Source organism: Monopterus albus, unplaced genomic scaffold (assembly GCF_001952655.1).
Source record: "Monopterus albus unplaced genomic scaffold, M_albus_1.0 scaffold33.1, whole genome shotgun sequence".
NCBI lineage: Eukaryota > Metazoa > Chordata > Actinopteri > Synbranchiformes > Synbranchidae > Monopterus > Monopterus albus.
In genome coordinates this window covers 370639-397214 of record NW_018127913.1, presented here as the reverse complement: position 1 = coordinate 397214, position 26576 = coordinate 370639, and the positions used below count along the sequence as shown (strand labels likewise).

General features: G+C 41.9%; 1 protein-coding gene across 5 annotated transcripts in view; it reads right to left on the bottom strand.

The window, feature by feature from the left end:
• rspo2 (R-spondin 2) overlaps positions 1 to 26576 on the bottom strand; it is a 65268-nt gene that overhangs the window by 18593 nt on the left and 20099 nt on the right. For 4 of the 5 annotated variants that reach the window (XM_020597232.1, XM_020597230.1, XM_020597233.1 and 1 more), the window contains exons 3-5: positions 16612 to 16800; positions 8065 to 8208; positions 7619 to 7807 (exon numbers count right to left, since the gene is read on the bottom strand). In XM_020597232.1, coding sequence (XP_020452888.1) covers positions 7619 to 7807; positions 8065 to 8208; positions 16612 to 16800 — 522 coding nt within the window. Of the gene's footprint in view, positions 1 to 7618; positions 7808 to 8064; positions 8209 to 16611; positions 16801 to 18537; positions 18602 to 26576 lie in introns of those variants that run through there. The other variant, XM_020597234.1, reaches the window with a different exon arrangement.

Genomic DNA, 26576 nt, shown 5'->3' with positions numbered 1-26576 from the left:
GAGAAACCTTGACACAGGGGCCTGTTTGAAACTAAAGCTGGACTGATATTGGTATTAGATATTGCTGGAGTAGACTAAAGCAGAAAACAGATGCTAATTTGAGTCTGCATTTGATACTTTTAAATTTGACCATTTTCCTGCTCCAAATCCTTCAATATACAGTACTACACAGTTCTATGTTTTACTAGAATTTCACACCTATGAAGATGGGGGAGCCTCTGCCTGCCATTTGGACCATCATGGCACACCTCAAATTCACACTAATTACATTTTTAAAGCAGGGTGAATATCATTTCAGGCTTTCCAGATAGCTAGCCCTACAGCTGTTGTGTAAAACCTTTTAACACCTCACTTTTTCAATTTCTCTTGTTAGTCATTTGATAATAAAAAGAAATAATCAGAAGCTGTGATCAAGGGCAAACCAATGTCATATGACAAGTGGAAATATTTGGCTGGTAGCCATCATATATTTAATAAAAAACCCAGAAGAGCCCTATATACTGTGTGAGTCTGACCCTACTTTAAAGATATCATCACAAGCTATTGCCACACATCCCTGTAAAGATACAGACCGTGTCTTGACTGCTGTAAAAAATGTCAGGGTGTAGTAGCACAAACTGTCCGTCAAAGGAACATTCACTGAAGGTTAGTTTTATGGCCCTGACCGTGTCATGACCAATATCATCCCATATACTCCACAGCAGGGGGAAATAGCTCACATTTATTGGGCATGAGAACATGAAAACATTCTGCTTCTGTACAGTTTCTCCTCTGCTTCCTCCTCTTTTTCCCCCCTTAGTTTGCTGAAACTTTGTTTGTGTACATCTGTTTTTGATGGGGCTGTTGATGTCGGCCCATATGCCACACTTCCTCTACCAGAAGACAACAACAAAAGCCGTACAACCTCCTCTGTAACAATATATATAAGGATATCCAGATTTTCAAACTTCCAAGTGATTGATTTAGGTTATGATTTCATAAGCCTGTGCAGACTGTAGTCACCTGGTAAGTGTGCACCTCATCTTTTGGTGGCCAAATGTACTCTTCAACATCAAATTGTTGGTACATTCACTAGCTTAAATTTACACGATAACACTACTCCCAGTGCACACTTCAACAACAAAACAAGTAAAACAAATAAGAGGATGGCTGCGTCTAATGTGTGTAAATGAGTGTACCAAAGGGAGTTCAGCTAAATTACAACTCAACTGGGCCAGAGTGTGAAGAAAAAAAACTTCAATTGCACTCCTCCTCTTTCTTCCTGCTTGGACAATAATTTGGGGTAAGAAGTCCCAGTGAGTGCCACTGACCCCTCCTCTTCCACCTCCCTCCTTCCACCCCTCCACCCCCTTGTCTTTGAAAGGCTTCCACATGTTTATGGCTCATGCCTATGGTATGACGATGGATTCTCCATATAAAAGCCAGGAGGATCACGGGGTGTTTCAAATATTGCTCTCTGAAGACGCTTGCTGACAAAATGACAGCATCCATATTTATTTTGGTCAGAGGGCAGGGGCACTTAGAGGAAAGTTAATCAAAGACCCCCCTCCCACAAACCGCCAGACATGAACCTACTGTAGATAATCCATTTTCATCCAGTTAGGATAAGGTATGACACATAGACCCTGAGACTGAGAGAAAAAAGAATAAACTATGGCAGACACTTGCACATATGGGATAGCTGAAACAGAACTTGTGTTAATTTGTGACTTTGACCACAGCCGTGACCATAACTGCCATTGGCAGTGGGATACTGGAAACCTGGCCAAGTCAGTGACAGGTTGATGTGTCTTTCCTCTTCACCCATACACTGATTCACTACAGCACAGTGCAAAGCTTCCAAAGTCCTCTGTGTCAGTTCAGCTTTACATAGTGCAAGCAAAAGGAAATCATCACTGTAGTTTTTATTTTCATCTTCACAACCAGATTTGGAAGACATTTTGTTAAATTAATGAAGCTGATGAATCTTAAGAGGTGGGTGGTGTTGGCAGACCCCAACCCCATGCCCTGTGTCCAGAGCCAGGCCGCCCATGCTGCCCAAAGAAGGCAGGATATTTCAGAGGCCTTCTCACCAGCTATTGTGTCAGCCCCTATGGAGCGACCTTATTAAATGAAGATTAAGCTGTGGCTCCCTCAGTCACAACAACCTGTGGTGTGAGGCACACATAATCACAGTGACAGGATGGCTGCCAATTAGTGCTCATATTCTGTCCTGAGAAAGTGCTCCTCACTCTACTCCCGCTGGCGGGAAGAACTGATCCGCATTGTCCGTGATATTATCCAGGCCAGAGAACGCTGTTAATAATGACCCGTCATTCCACTGTGGCAGAAATCGGAGTTTGACTTGTCATCTGTACACCAGCCCTGCCATCAGTAAGTCTTGACTTCCCATAGAGCGCACTCGATGAACATTAAATTGGAATAATGAAATAAGTACATGAAAGGACAGAAGTTCAAACCTCTGTTCTTAAGTGCTGTGGGTAGAATTCAGAGCAGTGCCTCTAGCAGAGCTTGACTGTTGTTTGGCTTGGACAAAATACACTATGAGCTCCTCTGCTGAGACAAGAAGAACATGCTCCATAAATTAGTCTCAAGTTAAGAGTGTGTGTCTATTTTAGAAAACAGGCTGGGCGGAGGTAGAAGGTTACATCTGACAAAAACACATCCAGAAATGTGTTTGGAAGCTGGGTTTCCAAGCCAAACAGGCAAAGCTCAGATGTTATCATGCTGAGTGCGTAACTAAAATGCTTAGAAGAGAATGGCATCTTTAGCCGGAGCTTAAACCGCTTGGCTCAGTGACAATAAACACCAAAATTGTGTGCCACATGCTCATACCCATGCACACGCTTTAAATGCTCACTTGTATGCACAGGCTGCCAGAAACCGGAACGTTTGGTGTCTCGGGCAGGGCGTGTGACAGACAAGGCAGTTGAGCTCCCTCCATAGCAGATCTGAGGCAATCACCAATGCTCTGCACATCATTTTACATGAGCAGAGACACTGTAGCAGATGGTACGCAGAAGGTGAAGACCAGGAGGTCCACACCACTGTGGATTCACCGCAGAACCAGACTGGCTTCAGACAGAACCTGGCATAAACTGCACCAGTCAACCAAATCCTCCTGGGGTTTGGTCGATTATGGGCAGATCTGGGTTTACTTTGGTCCCCTGCACCAGACTGTAAGTGTTTATCGGGTAAATTAAACAAATGCCTGCCTCTCTGTTATGTCCAATGGCCTTAAATACAGCCAAACCTCTTGCAGAGTCACACTGAAGAGGAGTGATGAGGCGGTAAACTGAATCAAGGTGCATGGATTTATGCTCTTTTACAACCCTGTTACACAATGTGCAACAAAAGTTATTTATCCAAGGTTTGAAATGCATTCCAATGGGAGCAGACTGAGCATCGTGCCCAGAAGACAGTTATCACAGTTACAGTATAAACACAAAGTGCACACAGATGTTAGAACAGACAGTATTAGTGGTGGCTGGATCCGAGCACTCAGATGACTGATGAGATGCAGGGCTTGGCCCCATCTGAGCCCTACAGCAGCAAAGGTTTCTCTGGTTACATACACGGGAGATCAATATGACCATAAAGGCAAATAGCTCTCCAAGTACAGGTACATAATCCAGTGGCCAATGATAATCATTATATGTTTCTTCTCTTTGACTTTTTTTGTCTCTGCCTTTTTCTGCTTCCATGCTTTTTCTTTCCATGAGGTCAGCAGGGTGACTGTGAGTCTTCATGGACTAGTCATAGAAGCATTTTGAGTGTAAGTTGAACTGCACTGTTCTGGAAAACCAGGTCTTGCATATGTTTCTACTATCAGTTCCAAAATTTGGAACTGATAAAAGTTAGAAATGTTTAGTGTTCCATAGCTTCATGTTGTATAACTTCTGTTCTTGCTTGGGTTGGCAGTCTCCTGTACTACAAGAATCTATTGTACTTTTACCTATAAGTCAAACGAGGAGAGCTGCACAAACATCACTCCTGCCTCCTGTTAACATAAAGACTTTTGTGCTGCCTGGGAATCTGAAAGCTTATTTGTAAAGCTGTTGGAAATTAGCCTGGGCTGCAATGGTGTGTTTTGTTGGACTTTACTCCCATTAATACCCCAAATCAGGGATAACATTAAGAGTGGGGGGTTAGATTTTTAAAGATAAGGTTGCTTACACAGTATCTACTAACAAGGCAGAAGCAGGTATTCAAAGGCTGTAATAGAGTAGGTGGCAATGAGAGACAAAAAAGCAAAATAAAGATGGACTGATAGGCAGTGCAGGTCAGCAGAAAAAAGAGGGAGACAAAGAGGAACTGCACTTGTCATATCTGTTTGTAAACCAGTGGATCTGATGACAAGGTGCTAAAAAATTCTGTAATGACAACAATATGGAAGAGGCAGCTGCTGCAGTGTTGATGCTCTCCTCACCTCCCCTATTCTCTCCTCCCTTCAGCTCACAAGACGGAGAGGGGGGATCTAGTCTGTCGATGCTGATAGTGCTGAAGCAGCTATTAATAAAGTCTTTTTATTGCTTGTAGCCTGTTAGGAGCAGGACTCCAGGGAACCAGGAGATAGAAGAGCATTTTACTGTCTCTGGTGTGCAATGCAGATGCCTAGCACACACATCAGCCAAGCAGCGGTGAGACGAGACTTCCTTAAGTCTCTAGAGATTGTCTGGCACAGTTTCCATTCAAGCATAATAACCTTTATTTTATCAGGAAGTCCCATTGAGATCAAGATCTCTTTTTCAATAAGATAACAACAAACCATATTCAAGAAGCTGGATGGAAACTGAAGAATATGATAAATATCTTCATGAACATTGCATGGTCAGTTTTCCACTGATTTGCTGTTTTGGCAAGCTATATGCTTAATAGCAACGGAAATACCGTTTCAAAAAAAAAAATAATGGTGCAGCCTTTGTTTAGTTTCTGTGCCAAAAAAAAAAAAACATACAAGTAAGTCAGACTGCCAGATCTGTCCACTACAGCTTTCCTGGACACATGCAGTTGTCCATTTTAGTTGGAACACTGCAATACTCCTTAGAAAATATTCCTGAAATTATGTACAACCCAGATAGTGGAAACACATACAATTCCCATTGTATTTTTTGCCAAATTTCAAAAACTGGCTCAAAATTAGCTTGACATTTGGATGGAAACTGCACTTTTGACAGTGTACCACAGCATTCTGTATTTTGTCCGATTGTGTCCTCCCAAAATGTTTTCCCGCCATTTTGGGTGTATTACCAGAACAGCAAATTAATCCACACAATGCAACTGATATAAGGTGTTTGCACTGATCGACAACTTCTATGAAACACATCAGGCACGATTTACATGACTCGTCATATTTGCTGTGGAAACGTCTTGCCTCTTGACATTAAACGGGCTTTACTTTCTCTGCTTTTTTATGTTTTGCAGAGGGATTACAATACACAGAGCGGAAAGAATAAGATCATTCATTCTGTCCATCTGAGCTAAAGACAGAAATCAGTCAGTGACATCCAGTGTAATCTAACTACGCAGAAATGTAGAAGCACAGCCACAAATAGTACATACTTACTGTATATGCAGCTTGCTCTTATTTCCTGTCTCAATTTCCTCTACAGCATCACCATGCTCTGCAGTTATACAATCCTGTGCGTATCATAAACACTGAGGTCTAGTTTCTGGTGAGGAGAGCTGATGAAAATGTTTATTTTCTTAAGTTACAACTGGAAGTTATAAGCACTTATATTTTTTATCTGACTATACATTCTGTAGGCTGAGATAACAGTTTCCTATATTCTATTTAAAGATGTAATTGATCATATGAGTTGGCAAAGCCTTTTTCTTTTAAGCAGCATTAAGGGCCTATAGCTTGCAAAGTCCAAGGCATTTTTATACATATAAAAAGTCGCCTAGCTAGCGAGGTCTTTCATAATGAGCCACATACTGCAGCCACTCTTTGAATCTCTTTCTTCCATAGGCTTCGATCACTTCCTGATCACCTACAAGGGTGGTCTGTCCTCCCCTTGGGCTGTTTTATCATCACTAATGGCAAGTTATTATTTTACAGTGTCAGATGGTCGAGCGCCCCATGCAGCAGTGTTGGATCTGTGGAGTTTTTCTTCTCTGACTGACTTAAGTGGCTTAAATTTTTATCTTATATTTATTTGAACTGAAGAGTGTCGCATTTCACTCACTTTTGCCAAGTGGGGATTTTTCACTACCAGTTAAGCGGTGGGGAATTAAAAACACATGCCTATGTCTGAAATTTATCTTTATTAAACGGGCCACCACAGCACCTCACAAACCCGGAGGGCTCTAAGATGCACACACAGTGACACTGTACACAGAAAGCTTTTAACCATACCCAATTTTCCACAGAGACGTAACTCAGTCACTGGCTTTGGGAACTGTACTGAGAGGTTTACAATGTCCACATCACCAGAGAACAATAACTAAGTCAGATGAACACGGGGAGTCTGCTGTCGGTTTCTAAAGGAGTGCAGAAAAATGCTTCTGCTATGCGTTCAGTTTCCAACAACTTTCCATCAGTGATTTCAAGCAGTAACCATGCATAACAATGGCAAATTTTAATTAAAGAAGGTCATAAAGTTTCATGGAAAAGGTCAAATAGGCAAAACAAAATCATGAAGAGGTGTGCTGGGGTTGGGCAGAATTCCCTTAACAAACAGGACAGGCCTTTAGGGACTAAATGTGCCATGGAATCACAGTTTCCAACCCAGAGAGGAGCAACTGCCTTGGCAGTGCTGAAACCTGAGAAACTATCAGGGTTTATTTCAAGTTTATTTACTCTTTCACCACTTAACCAAATGATTGTACCATTCAACACTCCAGGCCAAAAATGAAAAAAAAAAAAAAATCCCCAAGATTAGAACAGTTTTCTCTTTCTCTTAAGCAATGTTTTGCTTCTTTTGACAGCGTGACTGATATCTGCCACTGTAATTGCTTCCTTATTTGGTGAATTAAATATTTACACTTGGCTTATCCTAATCCAAAGTTTATGAGAGATGTACAAGTACATTAAGGGAAAAGACATTTATTTTAAAAGCGCTGTTAACTGAGGCCATCATCCCAAATGGTGTGTTTGGATCATCTGAGAAAAATTGTTTACTTTTGGGGGGAAAAAATCCCTTAGCTATATTCACACATGAAGAAATGCCAGATTTGACTTCTCACTTAATGGCCTGACATACACGCAGTGTGCACCGCAAATATCTCTCTAAGTTGACGGAAAGAAACACAGATGGCCATTGAGGAAACCTGCAGTTCGTACTTTGAAGAATTCCAGTGAGGAGAGAAAGGGAGATGGAGGGGGCTATACCTTAGAAAAAGACTTGGCTTGAACAAGGCCATGGTGGAAAAATATGGATATTTCATGCACGGAAACGCCACTGTGCACCTCAAAAACACAGATGGTGAAAAAAACACATCTGAGTGTATGGTACAAGGGTTATATGAGACAGGTGAAACTGAGAGAGGGGGAGGGAGTTTTCCTATGGGATCAGGGTGCTGTTATCTTTAATATTCACCAGAGTAGTGTAGACTTGGGACTAACTGAAAGAATATGTCTCTGACACACTAACATTTGGCTGTACAAAATTCTTACCTCTTCTGCAGTGCCTCATGGCCATTTTGCACATCCTGGACTCAGCAATGGTGGGACAGGGTATTGTGTCCTTGGGCGGTTTCTTTACAATGTGCCGCGTCCGGGTCTCCAAACCCCACTTATAGCCACAGGTTTTGTTTCTCCTGGTGCAGGATCCCCATTCACTCCACTGGCCTACCTCGCAGCCCTCTGAGACACAAAAACAGTGATGTGCAGTGACACTACAGCAGAGTGCCATTTAGAGGCAACCCAAAGACCCCAGGTCAAACTTTAATACAGGATAATGGGATGCTCCCAGCTGAACATCTTGTTTTTAGGTCCAAAATAGAGACCAACTAAGAAATCAGAATATCTGTGTACAGATACATGAAGCTGTAAAAGACATATTTGTTTACTGTCTTGAAACTGGATTTGTTTTGTACCTGTGTGTGTGTTGTTTCACATACCTCCACACTCCATAGTGTCTTCCAGTGGGGCAAAGCCCTCGGGGCACTTATCAAAGCAGTGCCCTTTGTGTAGGTAAAAACCTGACTTGCACTTGGTGCAGAATTCTTTACTGAAGCAGGACTCGCAGTTCTCTATCCTGCACCCTAGAGTAAGAAGGAAAGAGAGAGAGAGTGTGTCATCAGGATCTGAACATCTGTCTCATCTGGAGCTGCTTGAGAACTAAATGGTTTGGGGAAGGGGGTTCTTGAAAGTGTTATACCATTGCGCCTCCAAAAAAGCCAACACTGTCCTGCAAACCATTTCTCGCTGGGGCATAAGTGTATTTCAGAAAACCTGTTTGTAAAGCAGACATTTTTTTTATTTGACAATATGAAAACAAAAGAGGAGAGAAAGGGAGGAGTTGTGTCACACACCACATGCAACAAGCTACATACAAATACATTACTGGAGCTCTCATGTTTTGTGCTGTGTGCTAGTGGTGTGCTGCAACAAGAAGACTATATCCTATTAGAGCTGAATAGTGCTCTTAATATTATCTTATCACTCCACAGTGCTCCAGCCTGTGGCTGTTTCTGTAGCTGAGGATTATTGGGAAGTCAAATTTTTATTACAGTGTGAGTGATGCAAACAATCACAAAACTGGTCAGCTGTGTGGAGGTTTAGGGTCCAGCATAAAGGGGGAGAAGGTGGGTGGGGAAGGGGGAGGTGTGGGGCTGAAAAACATTTTGCATTACCTTACCAAACAAATGCTGATGCATTTAATAGCAAACACAACAGCACACTTCTTCTCCCATGACACACCCAGCCACTGCGCATGACACCGTGCCACACTTGCAAAGAAAGGCCCAGCAATGTGTCATCAAACTCTTACTCTGCAAATAACACATCAGGCAGGGCCAAATTACAACCACAGCAACAGGGCGACGCTCAGGCCCACATGATTAGAAGGAGCCTCCTGGCACTGTTTAATTTATGATGCGCTCGACAAGCTCAGTGTGACCTGTTGCCCAACTGGATTCCAGTGTACAGCAACCACAGTATATTATCCACAGCAACCATTTCCCTATACTTGCAGGGGTCTTCTCAGGTAGGTTTGTCATCTGCTCTTATGAGTGTATTGCACAGGGACACGAACATGCATGTGTTTCTCAATGGTTAAATGTGCTTTACTGTGATTTTCCACATGTGAGAGCGACAGCAAGGGCTGCTCTTTTATCTGTGACCCTTGCAGGGCCCGGGGAAGGGAAGGTTCTCACAATCACGCCCCTTAATTACACCATCTCCAGCTAACCATCAGGCCTCCTCCTCGACATTCCTCCAAAACGAGGGGTTCCCTTTGAACCCTAAAGTATGGTCTTTGCCCACTCACTCTGGTCTCACGCTTTCCCAACCAGTCTAAACAAACCATGATCACACACACATACACAAACACACACATGCCAACCAGATATGGCTGCAAATAAACCCACTCTGCAATGAAATTGTACTCCGCATTCTAAAAATATTATTTGGGCCATAAATCATTGTAATTTCTTGTATGTTCACATCATTCTTATGTCTAGTCTGATGTTATTTAGGCATTTCTCATTCCATTTATCTTATATCTGCATATATGTCTTGGATCTCTGAAGTTGGTTTTTTTGTGGTTTTTTTTTTTTTTTTTTACTTTTTGCACGTTGTCCACTTCTATTTGTCTATCTGGGTAAAACTAAATCCGTCAGGCTTGGGTATGATGCAAGATCAGCTCAATACTGGGAGCAGGCTAATAAATCACAAAGTTTATTAAAAAGCATGAAGCTGTCTTTTAGCCTTCACACTTCCCAAGCCTGTCATCACCTGGGAGACTTTTGGCTCCCAAACAAAAAAAATAAATAAATGAATAAAATAAAAGCATACGTAGGGAGGGGGGAAGAACATCTGGCAGTACTCACAAGCAGTGGGACTGTTGTGCAATCTTCAGTTATTGACAATAAATATGAGCAACACAGATGTGTGAAATCTTGTATTTTAGCAGCAGCATCACTTGACAAGGTTTTTGATTAAAACATCACTCTTGGACTCAGTTTCAGATATAGTCAGGCAATGGTGCAAAAGCTCGGAAATCTTGTTTTCTAAGTAGAAGATATGTGATCAAATCTGTGAGATAGATGAGGTGAATGACACATCAGTTCAGTTCCATGGGAGTTAGAATGCTAAAAGGCAAAGATTGAGGGTCAGAGTTCATCACTGCTGGGTAGGAATGGAACATTATGGCAGATATTTATCCCTCTGTCCACTTATCAGGCAAAAGGCTATCTGGGACAGCGAGGTCTATCTGTGAGACAGTGGAAGCTCCCACACTGACCACTGGACGGTCAGCCAGCCATGTCAGCAGTTAATCTAGGCAGCTTGTCCAGCTGCTCCAGAAACAGATACAGGGGAGCGGGCTCATTCTCTTTACAGGATTAACCTCTGGACCACCTTTAAAGTCTTTGTCTAGGTGCCTCAAGGAGACTAATGAGAAATAATGAGGCCATCAGATCCTTGAAGGCCCAGTGTTCATGGGACTTAAACGTTTTACCATCATTATCTCCGGGACTGGTTCTAGCCATGCGTTATACTCTGAACAGAAGAGGAAAAGCCTTATATTTTAACTCTGAGAGAAATACCAAAGCTGCCAGTAAAGTGGCAGAGGACTCACAATTTAAATAGATGTCATAAGTGCTGACACACTTCCATATTACCAATTTTGCTGTTTCTGCTGATGTGGTTGGTATGTTAAGTGCATCTGAAGTTGAGAGATGAGTCACAGAGTGTCACTTATGCTCTAATGGTGCATGCTGGGCAGAAGCCAGTTCCCCAGCTGTGGTCTGGATAGAATTGTTGCAGAATTTATCACGGACACTTACCGCCTTATGTCAGCTTCAAGACAACTACTGTTCCTCCACAGGCTGACAGCACCATATGTAATCTCTCCATTTATTTACGTGGATATCATAATCATAATTTTCTAATGATTAATGAGCCTCTCATGTTCCAGACAGGGTCTTGGAGGTGAATTGTCTACCAAAAGAGTCACAGCCTCTTCCAGAAAGCTAACCAGACTCGATGTTGTGTAGCAGGAGTGTCCATGTCGTAAAAGGTCTGGCAATGAAAGGGGAAAAACAACCCCTATTTTTCCACTCTTTGCCTCCAAGCTGACTCGAACAGCTCTGACCTACTCTCTAGGCCACAGGTTTGGCTGACATGGAAGCTTTGGCTGGCTCGCTGCTACCCAGCCATGTCGTGTGGAGCTACGGATGGCAGGAGTTCATGGTAACGGCCAGAGCTGCCATGTTTTCCCAACTTTCTCCATGCTGTTTTTTCCACATGGGTGCTCCTCCACATGCCTGCATAGAGCTAGATGAAGCAAAGGTGGTGTTCTTGTCTATCAACTTCTCCCAGTGAGAGATCAGGGATGACAGATGTGCTTGCAGCCCTCCAAGCTCCTTCACTCCAAGGAACACAGTCTGTAATATACTAAGATCTGCTCCTGTACATGCTCAGCCAGTGGTCAAGCATACACAGCCCTTCTACTCACGCTATAGTATGCACAATTACACAGTGTTTTGACAAACAACCTGAATCAACTCTGCGCCTGGCTGTAATGTCCTGGGAGCAGGGCTTGGTTTGGTGGCTGCCTTGTATTGTCTGGCAAATCTGAAAGTGCGGTTACTAAAGCTGTGATGATTAAATCTCCTTTGGTAAAGCTCAAAGGCCAAAAGCAACTGGTCGTTTTGTTGGTTAGGCTGTGCAATGGAAATACCCACAAGCTCAGAAGTAGAGTGAGAAAGAGAAAATCTGATTGAGAGACATGGAGACACAGAGAGAGCTTCCAGCACTGCAAACTATCCATTTATCCATCCACTATCTATACCGCTTATTCCTGTATAAAGTTGTGGGGGGGTGCTGAAACCAATCCCAGCTGACATTGGGCAGGTCACCAGTCTATCACAGGGCTAACATGTAGACAAGCAGCCACACATACTCACTCCTAGGGGCAATTTAGAGTCACCAATCAATCTAAGCTGCCTGTATTTGGACTGTGGGAGGAAGCCGGAGAGAACTCACGCAGTCACAGAGAGAACATGCAAACTCTGCACAGAAAGGCCCTGGGTCGGCCCAGGCTCAAACCCGGATCCATCTTGTTCTGAGGTGACAGATCCAAGCACCATGCCACTGTGCTGCCTGCTGCAAACTAAAGGTTGCAAAACTTAGGTTAGTTTGTTTAAACAGCCTTAGTCCCCAAATTGGCTGATGCACATGATGCACAGGTATTATCCACCTCCAACCCAAGAAATTTCCATGTTACATTAAAACTAAAACAATCTTGGAAACGATACATCCAATCAACCTGTACTTCTAGAATTAAAATTACATGATTTGGCAGCAAGAAATACAACAATGGGATTTGAGAACATATTTCCTCAGTCTGAAATGCAGTAAAAAAGAAAGAAGAAGACTCTAGTGGCACATTACGTTGGCACAGAATGAACTTTGATACTGTATTTAAACCTTCCAGTGCTTCCAGTGTCACACTGGTTGTTGGTTGGTAGTGAACATAGTTTCTGTTTTCTGTGGTTTCTGTGTTTTAAATCCTTTGTAGTAGTGTAAGGCAGCTGGACTGGTGGCTAGAATATGTATATTGTATATGCATATAGCAGTGGGGGTTCCATGATACATCCCTAGGGAGGATGTTCTGAATGTAGCTGTGCTCTCGTGCTGATCATCTCAGCACTCTGTCTTGTACAACTATAATAGTCACCTTTCAGCTCTAAATTTTTTCAGCCAGAGAACTTGCTCATGATACAAAATGACAGAATATGCTTTGGCTTAGGACTGTATGTTTAAACCGAGGTATTATGAAATGTGACTAAGGCGAGAGCCTGGCTGCACCACATTCACACAGATTTGGCTGTAAATAAAGCAGCCTACTGTGTGACTGTTACTACAAATCTTTCCTGCAGAGCAGCGGCTTGACACCCACAGACACTGGGGCCTCTCCTCGGCATTGATCAGAAACCGTGCAGTTAACACTATAGTTACTGCATATGTTTTATGGTTCATATCAACCCATACGTTAACTGCTGAAAGGAGTTTTTGACATAATGTCCGGACATACAGAACAGTATTATGCAGCAAACATACATTGCAATGAACCAGTTAGTGTACATCTTGGTAATGGTAGTTAATGCTGTTGCTCTCATGTCTCCTCCTTGGAATCCAGCTGAAGTGCAGCTATAAATGGGCCTCTAGTCATGTAGTGTGCAATGTATACTTCCCCTTGTTTGTGGCTCTAATCAAGGTGTTATTTTCTCTGCAGTGAAAGAGAAAGCCCCCCTGAACAATGAGCCTTACATTGAAATCGGGTGAGGCACAGGTTCTTGAGTAATCTGTAGGTTAATAGGTTATGTATAACAAAACTGATGATAAACTGTTTAAAAAACCTATGATAACATAGGTGTAATGCCACTTTCCAGGTCTCTTTGGAAACCAGGAGCAGCAAACCCCTCAGCATTTGTCCATTGAAACTTGGGCACCATTTGCCTGTGGATAGGAAATAATTAGTTCCATTATAATTTGAATTATATCAGCCAGTGAATATCACATTTGACATGTAATCAGTAGTCAGTACCTATAGTAGAAACCTAAATACCACTGAATTTACTGCAATGAAATTTTTGACTCTGAAATCCACCTTTCTGAATTAACAGGGTCTATATTTTACTCTAAGAAATTCTTAGTAGTCTATTTCTAGTTGTGTAAAAACATTGTTTCCAATAATTGGAATTCTTAAATTCTGAGTTTTGATTCGCATGGTAAATATTCAACACCTGGATCCAAGTTGCTCTATTCAAATAAACTCAATTCAAAGCTAAAAAGCCAAATCAAGTCACAAATTTGTTGCCGTTTTGGTCAAATTTAGGACACAGAACATCCAGGGCACCAAATAAAAGCAAGTGGAAAGTATGCATACAGTAATCCAAGTTATTATAGCAGATTTTCTTCCCCACCTGCATCACTTCACAAATAATATTGAGTGACCCGACAATTAGCTTCTAACTCAAAAACAGATCAGTTTATAAAGGTTGGACATGACCTCTTGAGTGAAAAGCAGAGCTCAGACTCAGGCTTGAATAAGAAACTGAATTAGTGAGCCATGACTGACGCAGTAATCACACTCTGAAATCTAATGCTACATCACAATAAAAACTGTTCTTCTATGAGCAGTTTGTACTGAGAAGGATTCAGAATAACTTGTCACACTTCAGGATCACTTAAAGTCAAAATTCATCCGTCATGGGGACATGCAGTGATTTGGATGAGAGGGTTAAAGTCAAAGATTTTAATGAGAATAGAGTAAAATGACAATGGTGGATTTAGTTTGCCTTTAATGGTGGGGAGGATTGATGAATATACAGGTGCATATGCTGCTGCTGCATGTGACAATAAAATGCTTCATTTCAAGGCATCCAATGGATGATATCAGTTCGCTAGATAAGACTGTAAAGTCTGTATTAAATAAGAATATATCTGCAAATATACACTATATGACCTTGTTTGCCTAAATGACGCAGAGCTGCTGCTACAGAGAAGAACATCCCATCACGGGACATGTCTTTTCTAACATTGAATTCTGATGTTTGGTAATGTCACTGTTTTGTTAAGTTTCAAATAAAGGGAAAAAAATCCAGAAGCCTCACAGTTTTTAAACTATCATCCATAGAAACAGAAGATACATCATTGGCCTAGCTGTTTTTAAACTCAAACACTTGCAAACTATTCTAACTGACACAGCCATGATCACTAGCTAGATCAGGTCACGCTAAGAGGAAAGGATTTTGTAGAAGAGGTAAGTAGCGCTAAATCAAATTACAAGTTGGAAGCTGTGGTGGTGAAATCATGGGACTGTGGTGTAGCAAGTTTATAGTCTAACAATAGCTTTTTACTTCTGGCGATTGTATTTGGTCTTCAAAAATCATAAAAGTGAAGATGATTTGTGAAGATTATCTGAACAAAACATGTAAATGTCATAAACCGTTGTTTGTCACAGAGCTTATTTTCTGCAATAATCAAAAAGTCTGCAGAGTAAATTCTCCAGTGTAAAATATACAGTGACAATGTTTTGAGTATCTTCCAGAGTTATTACAACATCAGTAGGAGTAAGATGACTCCCAGTGTTGGTGAAAATGTCCAGAGTTAAACGACATGATTTTAAAATACTGCAGTGTAAAATATGCAGTGTCACATTACACGGACTCTTTCCGAGTTATCACAACAAGCTGTCTCATAGTGTTAGTGAAGATGTTCACTCTTCAGAGTACCCTGTACTCTGGATAGCCATGCCTAGCTCCTTCTTATCTCAAAAGGCTCAGAACTGTCACAGTGCCATTTTGCTGCTGTTGAAAGACTATAGTAAGTTTCTCCTAATTACATATTAAACATTTTAATAACCAAAAGTAGCCGGCGAATGTGTTTGCATTAACATTGTCAGTTTTTTTCTCTTTTTTCCATTAACTGGTTTTTAGAATTGTTTTTTAACAATAATTGTGAGAACTTTTCAAATGTTCATTGATATAGTTTCTTGTTGTATCAAGTTATGAGAGCAACCCATTGTTGTTCATAAAAAACACAAAAGAAAAAAAAATCTAGCACATCACGTTACACAAATGACTAAATTTCATTTGTGTAACGTGATAACTAGTAAAATATCTAATATGATTTTGTCACTCAAACAGAAATAAGATCATATTTACTTTTGTCAAACAACACCTTAAAGCTTAAAGCTTTCTTAAAACTTTTCCCCTTATCTAACTTCAATGTTCAGCTGCTGGTGGAGGATCTGGACACCTCAGCTGTGACTGGCTTTCTGTTCAACATCTAAAACTACTTTGGCTGCCAAGAAATTACACTGTCTGGAGAAAATCTCAGTTCACAAGTTCCTGCAGACAGTCGACAAAATAAGCTAATTTTATGCTCTAATGCTAAAATATAATCATCTTTGTACTTCAAATTCTACTGAATAAAATGTCCAGAAGGGCTTGTTTTTTACATGTTGCCCCGAATATGATAACACAAGTCTCTGGAGTAGGTTTGTCCGGCTCTTCAGCACATCTTGTTTGCTTTTGCACTTAAATGTAATGCCTTCAAACATCGTCATGACTACAGGATGTTTGGTAATGCAGGTGTAAAGGGAGTGTTAAGGAGAAATGAAAAACAGCGCTCATCCTAGCTGGAGTTCACTGTTAAATCCTGAGGGACATACCACTAAGACGAGGTTTCACTTACATCCACCTGTGTGAACAGATGAGCCGTTGAAATTGCGAGGTATGTGTGTCTCCTCTGGATAATTGACAATAAATCAAGTGCTGTGGGAAAAGGGAAAGTTGAGGGAGTATGTATGTGTCTGGGGAAGATAGGGTGGTGGAAGTGTTGAGAAAAGGCTAGGAAAGTCAGCAGCGTGGAAGATTGAGGGGTAGCAGTAGAGTGCAAGGGAAGCTGGGTGGGTTAAACTCGACACAACTTACTGGAGCACATGTTGAGTTCAGGGCTGCGCATGCCAAAGTATCCGGCTGGACAGTCATGAAGACACTCCCCGTACTGCCTCATCCTTTCTCTTCGCAGAAAGAGGAAGAGTTTGGGCTGGCAGTTTACACAGCCGTTGTCCCTGGAGCACACTGAGCAGCCTTTACAGATGGGGTACGCTCCATAGCTAGCTGCACAAAAAACACAGAGCATAAAACATCAAGAGTTTTATAAGATGGAATTAAAAAGACAATGCAAAAATGTGACAGTATGCTTCAACCAAACTACTTGTTTGATGGTTGAACAAAATCTGAAACTCTCTGATATTGATTTGAAGCCTCCTCCAGCGATTTTTGTAACGTTTTGAAATCTACAATACAACAAACACACAAACCAAACCACTTCTGAATAACTGAAAAGTCAGAGGGATAAAGGCAGGATCCTGTTGTCTTAGTGCATGCCGAGCAGGCTGCGTGGCCTTCTGTATCATCTTTGGACTCTTTCTCACCTTCAAACAGAGAGCTCAGGGAGCTCAGAGAAAGAAGTTAAAATCTAAAAATCCAAACTTAGAAACACTTCAAATAATTCTGCATCTACCAGCATTAATTGTGCAGACACCGTAGAGGAGGAGCACAGCAACAGAGTGGTTTCACCACAGGGTTTGACCACAGCTCCCAGCGAGTACAAAGGCCAGTCATGTTCTACAGCATAAGTGACAGGTAGAAGACATCAGGAAGCTAGTCTGAGTTTACTTCTCAGGATGATGATGTATAGTTTTATCAGATATTCTAATATGCTAACTGAAGTACCCAGAGTCTGTGATGAGCTCAGACCTACAGAGTTTTATGAATGAAGGAAGAAAAGAAATTGTCTGGCAATGTATTTACAGCGGTACTATCCAGTGTGAATTCTATTCTCACTCTCTACAGCCAAATAACTAGCTATAGAAAGGAAAGTGAAAATATAATATAATATAAAACAAATTCAACAGTATTAAATAGCAGCAACATGACTTCTTTAAATAATGTTTAGTTTTTGTTCAGTCATTTTTGAGACTTTACTCACTTTTCTGTAGTTATGAGCTGTAAAATAAAAAAAGGTGTTTATGATACATCTTTTCTTCAGAAACTGTGATAAAATTACTGAATTTTATCTATATGAATGAGAGTACAACAACAAAATATTAATAATAAAAATAACATAAGGATATTTACTTTGCAGGTCAAGTCAAAGTCAAAGTGTTTATTGTCATATGCACAGTTAGAAAATGTGTTTCCCTGTACAATGAAATTCTTACTTTGCCGTCCACATGAATGCCACAAAATGCAAATGAAATATAAAGTAGATAAATAAGTAACACAAAATCTAAGGCACTCTGTACCAGACAGTGATGCAGCTGGTCAAGATGCTCTCAATGATGCAGCTGTAGAAGTTGCAAAGGATCCTAGGCGACATGCCAAACCTCCTCAGCCTCCCCAGGAAGTACAGCTGCTGTTGGGCCTTCTTGACCAGCTGTGTGGTGTTAAGTGTCCAAGTGAGGTCCTCACTGATGTGGACGCCCAGGTATTTGAAGCTGCTCACCCTCTCCACTTCGAGCCCCCGGCTGAACAGTGGTTGATGAGATCTCCTCTCCTTCCTCATGTCCACTATCATCTCCTTCGTCTTGTCTGTGTTGAGGCTGAGATTATTGTCCTTGCACCATGACACCGCTGATGACATCATAGAGTTTACTGAGAGCCACAGAGGGATTAGCTCTTTGGCTAACATACACAGCAGCCAAAAACACAGCACTATGCTCTCTTGCTAGATAATAAGGCCGGCATTTCAGCAATAAAAACTTTACGTCTGGTGAACAGTACTTATAAACAGTCCGTACATCTCCACACCACGAGTTATTGATAAACACACACCACCTCCTTTTACCTTACCCGAAGCAGCAATGCGGTCTTCTCGATGTACTGAGTGGGTTTGTAGCTGAATCACGGAATCTGGAACTCTGTCAGAAAGCCAAGTCTGGGTGAGAACTAGAGCACAGCATTCTCTGATTTCCCGTTGTGCTGTAATCCTAGCCCTTAGCTCGTCCAGTTTGTTTTCCAGAGACTGTACGTTAGCTAGGAAGAGGATGGGTAATGGCGGTCGGGTAGCGCGAGCTTTTAGCCTAGCATGGAGTCCCCGCACTTGCGTCTCCGTCTCCGGGTCGTTCTCCTGATTTCAGCAAGGTGTTTACAGGTGTTTCTACACTACAGCATACACACAGCCTGGCTTCTACATTTTACCCAAGCTCTGTACACAGTTGTAGAAATGTTCTGCACTGGCATGAGTGACTGTATTACTATAAAGTTGCCTGTCTGATCCAAAATGGATCATGGACCTGTTTTATTGGGTCACCGATTAACAGAGTAAAATGTTTAACAGTGCTATGATATGTGAATTAGTTTTCCTAATTAAAAATAGACGAAGAGTGCCCTTTTGTCTACACTGGTCTGTTCCGGTCAGATGCTGTGTGCAGGGATCCCTCTCACTCGTGTCTCTCTTTTCAACCTGATCTTAGCAGGCACACACTGGCCATTGGGAAGTTCAAGAATTTTCCCAGTGGGTCAGTTTGTTTTCCCCAAAACCATTTAGACATTATACATTATGCAGATATTAAACAGACCGTCTTGCAAACTGTAGCACTGAGAGCTGTAGCCATCACAGCTGCAAAGTTGCAGGTGGTAGCAAATAAAACTTGGAGAGACAGGAAACCTGCAGCCAGTGGTGCAGAAAAGGAGTGGCAGAAAAAGAAAACAGATTTGTTGGCTTATGCTAGGTGTGCAAAAGTAGCTAACAGAACTATACACAGCTGCTGTGTGTGATGATGCGGAATCTAGCGAAGATGTAAGAGCATCAGAGAGGAGGTTGGTCTGTCCATACTGAATTTAATAAATATAACACAATATTTGATGCAGTTATCAGACAGTCCCAATGATGTTTGTTTCATACAAGTTCATTAGGAGGTGGTGAAAAATTTAACATTGCTTTCAGCAATTTCATTATTGCTGTGATGTACTTTTATAATGAAAAAAATACATGTCATATACATTTTAAACTTTTGTTTTGTTGTGTTCATTATCAGTAGATTATAAATGTAGATGTGTTGTAGATGATTATGTGTATTTTTGATGTATTTATTGTAAGTTTTAAGAAATGAGAGATCAAATGTCTCTTTTGGGTCTCAAACTTTGAAAAAGTCTGGGAACCCAGACTATAGAGAAAGCAACACCAAACATCTTGCATTGCACAACACTTGACACCTCACCACTGTGCCTTTGTTTGTGTTAATTTGAAACATTTTGTTCACAAACAAATTTCCTGTCTCTTTCCTGCTACCTTGTGCACGATGATGATGTGAACCTAGTAGTGGTTAGGATTAGTGTTATACTACAGTGTGCATAGCTCATAATGCTGATCATGTCTAGAAAGCCGAAAAGAAAGTAGGAGTTTTAAATGTAGGTCAGTGCTGCTGTTCATTTTTGCTACAGCCACACTGGAAGATGCATTTAGCATGGTGGTTGGTCAGGAGGCTGTTTATGCTGTACTAGTAACAAAAAGCTGAATTCTTTTATACTGTGGTGTCATCACTCATGCGCAGATGACCTTGGCTTCACCTGATATCAAGAACAGGGTGAACTTGAGACAACAGACTAATGTGGGAGGGCTGACCAGCAAAACACAACCCAAGTACAAGAATAAACCCCAAACAACCATAACAGATATATCAGCGGGATATTTTCTAATCCACACTAAATATGTCCAATCCAACAATTTGTCATTCATGCAAACTCTGTTCCCCCCTTGAATGCTGATTGGTTATAAATGGGAATATTGCATTAATTCTGGTCAGAGCTGGCCCCCCTGAACAATTGCTTTGAGACAGCTGATGAAAGGACCCAAAAACCACAGTGGCTCTGGCCTCAGCTCGAGTTGCCTGTGGAAGACAAAGGAGCCAGTAAAAAGACAATCCATTCCACAATAAGTGACTTTCGATGTAAACTCTTTGAGCATCCCGTTTACACAAAAATGCCTTTGGGCCAATCCACTCTCACCAAATGAGAGACACTTCAGCTGATTTAAGCCAAGTCTTAAACATCACAAGCATGGGCCGAGTAACAGTAGAATTCAGACTGAGCGACCTACCACAACGCTTAATAAAACACTGGGCAGCAAACTGGACAAACACTAAGAGACTGAGCAGAGCACTGGCTATGGATTCGCATATTAGATTTCTCTGAACAGAGTTACCCAGAGGAAAGTGAGTGCTAAGTAGGCCCAGTGCAGGCAAGAATCAGTCTGTAATCATGAAAATCAGTCAGCGAATGTCGGTGGCTGCCTTGGACTCATCTTTCTTAATTTCTTTTGGTGGAGCACTGGGAGACAGACTTCAGAGAGGTATGCATTGCCAAACTATACTCATTCTCCTGAAGCAGGGGTGTGGGGAGGTAAGATTAAGTGCTAATCAGAATCTGTCTCTGATGGTCTCTAGGGATGATGTGTACAGTGACACCCCATTGATCACAGCAGCCTCTGGCATGTGCACTCCAAGCTTATTCATCACGCACTTATTCATCTGTAGTCGACACTCTTGGTAAGATATGAAGGAGAAATAAAAACCCTAAATTATGACTAACTTCTTCTCTTCTTCTCTTGTGACATGGAAACATGTTTTATGTTCAACTGTCAATTACTGTCTGAAATATTATTTTTATGTCTCTGCGTTGGCAATAATCATGGCCGGAGGCATTAGTTTCAGGTTGTTCACCCATCCATCTGTCCATGCATACATCTGTCCCATTTTCATGAACAAGATGGGGCATAATTATTCAGGCTCTGTGACTCTTTTATGGTATTAAATTGTGAAACTGAATGTGATCAGACTTACTAAGGAGTCACAGTAGGGTTTTGAGTCCTTTGACTGCTTTAACATGCTCCACCTCACACTGTTAACACTGATTTTTGCTTTTTCTGTGTACCACTCATGCACAGTAGCAACCAGAGGTGTAGACAAGGAAACCTCTTCTGATTGGCAGGCAGTGTTTGAGACTTTTTGCAGATAACAGGTCCTCGGTAGCTGGTTGTTTGTAGTTTGAAAATGCTTCTTATAAGGGAGGCGACAGTGGTGCGGTGGGTAGAGCAGTCGTCTTTCAACCAGAAGGTTGAAAGTTTAAATGTCGGTGCCTCCAGTCCACGTGTCCTTGGGCAAGACACTGAACCTCCTCATTGCCTCGATCGGCAAGACACTGAACCTCCCCATTGCCTCGATAGTTAGAACCATTGGTTGAGGTGGCGCCACAGATGGCTGCCATCGGTTCTGTACTGGAAACGAATTCCTTGTGTGTAACATACTTGGCCAATAAAGGTGATTTTTATTATAAGTTTTGTTAAGCGGCTGTTGGGGCTAAATTATGGACCGTACTTTTACAGCACAGAGTAGAGAAGCTGGAATAACAACAGAAGAGGCGTATGTTGCACCATGTCATAGAGGGGGAAAGGATAGCAGAGAGACGTCACATTCTGTCCCATTTTCACTTGATTTATCAGACAACATAAAATCTTCATTAATGCACCTTCTCCATAGATTCAGATTTTTATATTTCACGAGTTTAAAATTAAAATACATGCATTGAAACACACTAAGAGCAAAGTAAATATCACATTTAGTATCTGAAAAAACTAATTGCAGCTATATTAAAGAGTTTTTTTCCCCATCAGGTAACAACACAAACAGAGTTTCTCTCATACATCTCACATTTCATTCTGACAATCCTTCCATTCAGTAAAACTAAACTGCAACATTAGACCAAACCTCCATACTCAGCCATATATATCTGAAAAATATACAGTCCGGACGTGTTTACAGCAAACTGACATTCCCATTAACTTGGCCACATTTACTGTGAACCCCCCCCAAAACTTGAACGCAACACTGAACAAAAGGAAACCAGCTTGGCAAAAGTAAGGAACTATGGCTGAAATGTTCATTGTTACAACCACTTCTGAGTAGAATACACTATGTAACTATATACATAAATCCAGTAACAGTGTGTTAACACCACTATCCTCATAATAACAGAAAAATAAAATTTGGGCCTGTGGGCATTTTAGATCACTGGCCAATCAAGCAGCAGAGAAACTACAGTCACTGAAAAGCCTCTTCATGTATCTGACTCAAAAATCCTGCTCAATCTTTGATGTCAAAGATTTGTTTTGCTGGTTGCTAATCTCACAGTACATGTTGATTGAGGATAATATAATCACATGCCATTTGAATGCAGCTGATCCCACATCCTGGAATCAGTGTACGACTGGGGAAAAAAAGAGGAAGGAAAAGCTGTATACAGTGGAGGGAAACCTTTTGGTGCTGATTTTGGGAGATTAGCTTGCGTATGTGTCTGTGGAAAGGTTTAGGGGTTCAGGCCACAGGTATGTCAGGAAAGAGGCCACAATTCACAGTGTCTGGAGGAATGCTGTCCAACTCACTACCGGCATAATGTCTTGCGCACTTTATATCAATCTTTCAACTGCCAGTAGGTTTCAGCAGTTCTAAAAGAAAACACTCTGCATGAATCCAATTTTTGAGAGTAGACAAAGTATAAATGTAGCTCCTTTATAGCAGGAGAACTGAAACTGTAGAAAAAAGTATTTAGAAAAGGCTTGAGCAAAAGTTTTACCTCAGCAAGCTTTATAAAAAATGAAAGTAGCAACAGTTTGCCAAAAGCCTGTAGCAGCTATCGTTTTAAGTGGCACCAAAGAATAGAAAATTAAAAGGAAAACTTATATAATGTTAGTCTTGAAGTCTCTATAGATCACTGTAGCTTAACCTAATTTTGGCAGGAACATAAAACTCTGTGTTTAGTCAAAGTGCCTCGATAAGTCAGTGCCATTTACAGTTTCAGCCACAGAGCATATATTACACGAAACATATCAAAACTGCAGTTCCCACTTCTGACAGTAAACCGACAAGTCCGCTGAGCCCCAAGTGTTGTTTTTACAAAAGTACAGGACTATAGAAATGTTACTGAAGGAAAGATTCTGCAAGGATTTTTTTAAACACAATGGCTTAATAACTGCCTCAGTGTATCATGTCTGTAAGGCTAGTACAAAACTGCTGCTCTTGTACAGGAACCACATGAAGAACCCTTCATATCCTCTTCCATGCTCAAGAACACATTGTGGCAGCCAGAGGGGTGATCATTCTTTTGTAACAAACAGAAAAAATACATTTGAATATATTCAATATTCCAACAGTTTCCTATTCTTATGTCTCTTCACAATATGAAGATAAAGACAGCAGCCAGTTGGCTAAGCTAACCAGCTTGGGGCATTCATGGGCTGATCTTGCTACCTTTAGACAGACCAGGCTAGCTATAGACAATGTGAAGTTTTCATCATGCCATGTTGAATTTTGGGTAAATGCACCATTTTGTGGGGATCATACTCATTATCCATCATGATGACAGACACTACATAAATCTATCAGTTAATTAAAAAAATAAATACTATCCCATAAGGCCACATACAGTGGCGGGTGCTTGAACTATGTCCAAATGTCCACTTTAGTGTTCAGTTTGAGCACATACAAAATAAAAATTGATTCATCTGCAATGTTTGTGTTATCTGCCGACAGCTGATAGCTAGGATTAGCACTTGAACTGAGAGTTGAAATCAGGGGAGTCATTTACAGTATCCATCTGTCACTCTTGTAAATGGGATCTCTAGGTCTGCTATGAGTTAGCTTCAGTCAGCTAAGGTTATCCATTCTGAATTACCACAGTCAGTAAAGTGAGATCCTCTGTAGTTCTTTATCCCAGGTCCATGTCAGGGGTTTGGGAGTTTTCAGGTTGGTCTTAAACAGTATTACTGTACATAAGAACAAGTCTTCATCCATGTAACTTTTCTCTACACTGACCTTGAAGGTTTCCACACAGAACACTAGTACTACTACTACTAAATGCACAGTTGTCATTTTGTGTAAAAATGCATTGGCTAAATCAGATAGAAAAACCCTAACACAGCAATTATCTGAATCTGTTTTTTAATAGAGTTGACTCTACCCAGTCCTCAGCCCTCACCGACTTACTTCTCCAGGTCAGTTGTCTCCCTGCAGCCATAGCTGCTCACACCTCAGCTAGACCTTGCCCCTCCTCCCACTGTCACGGGGGTTTCTCAACATCCCACAGCTCCTGAGCAGTCACTGCCCACCAGCCCCCTCCGCCTCACAGCAGACCAGGTGAGGAAGGAGTTAAGGAGGATTAAGGCCAGGAAGGCCACAGGCCCTGACCACATCAGCCCCAGGGTCCTCAGGGAGTGTGCAGACCAGCTCAGTGAGGTGGTCCTGTACATATTTAACCCGAGTCTTAGCCTGGAGAGAGTCCCAGCCCTATGGAAGACACCCTGTGTTGTCCCGGTTCTCCAAATACCTCATCCTAAGGAGCCGAACCATTACAGAGCTGTTGCCCTGACCTCCCACCTGATGAAGACCATGGAGAGGATTGTCCTCGGCCACCTCTGTGCCCAGGTGAACTCAGCGCTCATACCGTCCTGGCATCAGAGTTGATGACGCCATTATCTACATGCTGCATCGGGCCCTATCTCATCTGGAGTCCCCCGGAAGCATGGTGAGGGTCATGTTCTTTGACTTCTCCAGTGCTTTCAACACAATCCAGTCATCACTGCTGAGGGGGAAGTTGGAGGGGGCGAGTGTGGGCCAACACCTGTCCGCATGGACCATTAACTACCTCACAAACAGACCTCAGTTTGTCGGACGTAGTGGTCTGCAGGATGGGGGCGCCCCAGGGTGAAAGTATGAGGGACTATGTAATAGTCAACTGAGGTGCAATACTCAAATGCATGGTTAATATGCACATATGTAAATTCTGTTCTTGATTATTCAAATACTTGATTCTGTCTATTTTTGAGTACTTGGAATTTATTTATCAGGATGTGTGTGTGGTGCTTGTTCTCATGGTGTTATGCTGTTTGTTCTCTATTGCTGCTGAAACACTGAAATTTCCCCATTGAGGGATCAATAAAGTACTTACCTACCTAAATGATTTAAGCAATTTTTTAGCCAAACAAAACTAAATAAGAGCAGTCATTTTGTGGTCATCATCATCTTTCAAACTAGTATTGCATTTGACAATTTCAAAGACCATAAATTCAGCCATGAATGGACCGGTACATCGACTGCATTACTGCAGAAGCTGCACCGATCCACCTGTCAATCTCCCGTTCCATCCTTCCCTCGCTCGTGAACAAGACCCCAAGATACCTAAACTCCTCCACTTGAGGCAGGCACTCTCCACCAACCCGAAGGGAACAAGCCATCCTTTTGCAAACTGAGAACCATGGCCTCAGACTTGGAGGTGCTGATTCTCATCCCAGCCGCTTCACACTTGGCTGCAAACCGTCCCAGTGCACGCTGAAGGTCCTGGCTTGATGGAGCCAACAGGACGTCATCCACAAAAAGCAGAGACGAGATCCTGTGGTCCCCAAACCGGACTCCCTCCGGCCCCTGGCTGCACCTAGAAATTCTGTTCATAAAAATAATGAACAGAACTGGTGACAAAGGGCAGCCCTGCTGGAGTCCAACATGCACCAGAAACAAGTCTGACTTACTGCTGGCAATGCGAGCCAAGCTCCTGCTGCAGTTGTACAGGGACCGGCAGCCCTTAGCAAAGAGCCCTGGACCCCGTACTCCCGAAGCACCCCCCACAGGGCGCTGCGAGGGACACGGTCGAATGCCTTATCCAGATCCACAAAAAACATATGGACTGCTTGGGCAAACTCCCATGAACCCTCCACCACCCTGAAGAGGGTATAGAGCTGGTCCAGTGTTCCACGGCCAGGACGAAAACCGCATTGTTCCTCCTGAATCCGAGGTTCGACTATCGGTCAAATTCTCCTCTCCAGTACCCTGGCATAGACTTTC